General features: G+C 39.3%; 1 protein-coding gene across 1 annotated transcript; it reads right to left on the reverse strand.

Moving 5' to 3' along the window:
• Positions 1 to 332: 332 nt before the first annotated feature.
• On the reverse strand, positions 333 to 1,612 carry LOC107901793 (ethylene-responsive transcription factor 4-like). The gene has a single exon (NM_001326912.2). The coding sequence runs from the start codon at positions 1,364 to 1,366 to the stop codon at positions 680 to 682; it is 687 nt and encodes a 228-aa protein (NP_001313841.1). The 5' UTR covers positions 1,367 to 1,612; the 3' UTR covers positions 333 to 679.
• Between the last annotated feature and the right edge of the window lie 1,315 nt (positions 1,613 to 2,927).

Consider the following 2,927-nt stretch of genomic DNA (forward strand, 5'->3'; position numbering starts at 1 on the left):
GCCCATGGTTTTCGATATTTTGACAAATCTGGTGTTGGGAAAAAATTGGTTCATCTATGCATTTCAAATGGTTCTAAAAAAGCAATTACCAGCATCCATTTCCCGAAACTTGAATCATAAGTAAATTTTCAAATTAGTACAAATTAAGGAAGTTTGATATTATATCAATTCTGCAACCAACAGAACAAAACAAAAAGTAATGCGCTCATAACACTAATTAAAGATAGATCAGCAAAACACGTAAAGTTATCATCATAGAGCAAGAAATAGCAGGAATTAGTTTTCAGATTCCGGCAGAAATAATTACTATCAAACCCATAAATATACGTCAATCAAAAAAAGGGGAAACTTGTTGTGCTTAATTCATAGGGGGAAAAATTACAGTAATTAGTTATTAAAACAACAGACAAACTGATGTTTATCTGCTGCAAAAAAAGGAGTTCTTGAGCTAACTATTCACATAATCTGGGCCGGTCGATTGCCACGATAGATCACATCAAAATATCACAGCTGTTGCCGTAAATTTATCTCTTTTTTTTTTTTGGTCTCATTTCCTCTAAAATCTACCTTCGATATTTCCTTGGGACTGCTAAGAAAAATATGTTTAAACAACGAAAATTTAAAAAACTCGTTTTTTTGACCTTTCCTCTTTGACGATCTGCGAATATTAAAAAAAAAATCAGGCAATTTCCGGAACGGCAGGTTGGTTGAGATCGATATTGAGAAGCGGGCGCGACTTGACCTCATGGTGGTTCAAATCAACGACGGATGATGAGTCAGAGTCGCTTTGTACACCATTAAACGTCGCATGAAGATCATGATGATCGAATCCAAACCGTTCAAATGGGTGTCCTTTCACTGCACCAGGCCGAACGAATGGTTCAAAGTAGAAAACTTTGCGGCCCGCAATATATGGCACCGGTGAAGCTTGCTGGAAAGGAAATCTAACAGCCGTAGGCACGTAACCGGTAACCGCCTCACCTTGTACGAGGTTGAGATCTAAAGGCGAAGAGTCAACCATGAGCGCCGGCTCACGGCTCGAGGATTCCACGGTGCTACTCTGGCTAGGGCTATGTTGGTTGTTGTTACCATTACTTTTACAGTTATTACCTTTGCTGAGATTCTCACAAGGGACCGGAAAATTAGTCTTGGCCTTGGCGCCGCGAAATTCCCTAGCGGCGGCGTCGTAGGCTCTGGCTGCTTCCTCGGCCGTATCAAAGGTTCCTAGCCAAACACGGCTCTTCTTCCCTGGATCTCTGATCTCAGCAGCGTAACGCCCCCATGGACGCTTCCTTACTCCTCTAAAATGAACCTCGTTATTATTCCCAGTACCCTTGACGGCCGCCGTTTTCTCCCTCGGTGCCATTTGAGAAGGGAAAGCCTCAGTTTCCTGTTTTCCGCTTGAAGAAAACGAAGAGTAGGGCGATGTTTTAATGTTCTCCTTTGGTAAAAGGGGATTTATGTGTGGGGTTGAGATAGAATGGAGGAGGGCGAAGCGAGGAGGATTTTATAGAAGGGAGGAGAGGAATCGGCGAGGAATTAAAGCAGAGTCTAATGAAGGGGTACAGTCAAGGAGGGATTTGACTGAGAGGGCGGCTGCCTGGTGGCAGTTTGTAAATAACGTGACACGTGGGATATCTTATTTATATCATCATGCTATTATTATACTATTATCTAACGGATGTTATGATACTGTTGATTGCGTGCGGTGGTATGGGTCTCCATCTCACACTCTCTTCCATCGCGTCCTCTCACACAAAGTGGTGGAAATGGGAACAAGGCGCGTGGGGTAGGGATGTGAAGTGAGAAGAGGGAGTTCCAATAAGTTGTCGGCATATTCTGCTAACTCGCCGCGTGACATTTGGTTATTTTATGGGTTGATACGATAAATGAGGAGTGGGGGGCGCTGGCTAGTGGCTAGCCCTTTATTTTATTTGTTAAGCCCCGACCCAGGTCCTTTTGAAGCGCTCGCTTGGACCAACAGGTGTTCCTCAGCAATCCAATTAGAAGTGGGCACGTTTCATTTGTTCCTTGCGCGTGTTGATTGCCACTTAGCAGTCGTAGAAACAAAAACAATAAAGCCTCCTCACTCTAACGCCTGCTACCCACATGATTAGCTTCTGACGTCTAGTATCATTTTCACCCGACAGCTCCCTCCCTCACTCTCTTTTAACTTCGCGTCAATCTCACGCTCCTTTACCCGCATTTTAACATGGAATTGTTTGAATTTATGATCAAGCAGCAATAGTAATAATTTAATAATTATTTGTTGGTTGGTTGGTTAAAGAAGTGGGCATAGAAATTGAGAAGGTAAATCTTATTACAACAACCGTATAGAATAAAAAAAGGGTTTAGTTTCTTAATGAGTTGTGTTTTCTAGAAAATTCGTAGATTATAGGACAAATGTTTATATAATTAAAAAATAGGGTGGTGTGGGGGACAGCCTGGGGGGCTGCCCACAAAAATTTCCTAAGATTTCACGCTCCACAACACAGCCACCAATTTTCTGCTGCCGGCTGTTGAGCGGAAACGTTAGGCCCCACACCTTTGAAATTAATTTAAAATTATGGTTGAGCCTCATTTCATTCTATTGGAAAAAATAGAAAAATAAATAAATTTTAAGTTAATTGAGTAGGATTATTCGACTGTTGGAGATAATTTAAATAAATAATTTAAATTTCGAGTTGTAGTTAGATTGAACTTTACAATTTAAATAACTTAAATAACGGATTAATATATATGTTCTTTTGGTCTTTGCTCAATTTTAAGAATGATCTAATTGATCTTTTTTTCAACAAAAATTTAAAATAATTTTTAAAAATCTAATTTTTTTATAAAACTTTCAAAATTTATATTTTTAAAAAAATTTATAAAAACCAAAAATTCTAAAGAATATATAAAATGATTTTTAAAAAGTTACAAAATAA

The sequence above is a fragment of the Gossypium hirsutum genome, chromosome D06 (assembly GCF_007990345.1).
Source record: "Gossypium hirsutum isolate 1008001.06 chromosome D06, Gossypium_hirsutum_v2.1, whole genome shotgun sequence".
NCBI lineage: Eukaryota > Viridiplantae > Streptophyta > Magnoliopsida > Malvales > Malvaceae > Gossypium > Gossypium hirsutum.

Excerpts from the sequence above, each read along its gene's own strand:
- LOC107901793 (NM_001326912.2), bottom strand. The coding sequence starts at position 1,366 with ATGGCACCGAGGGAGAAAACGGCGGCCGTCAAGGGTACTGGGAATAAT.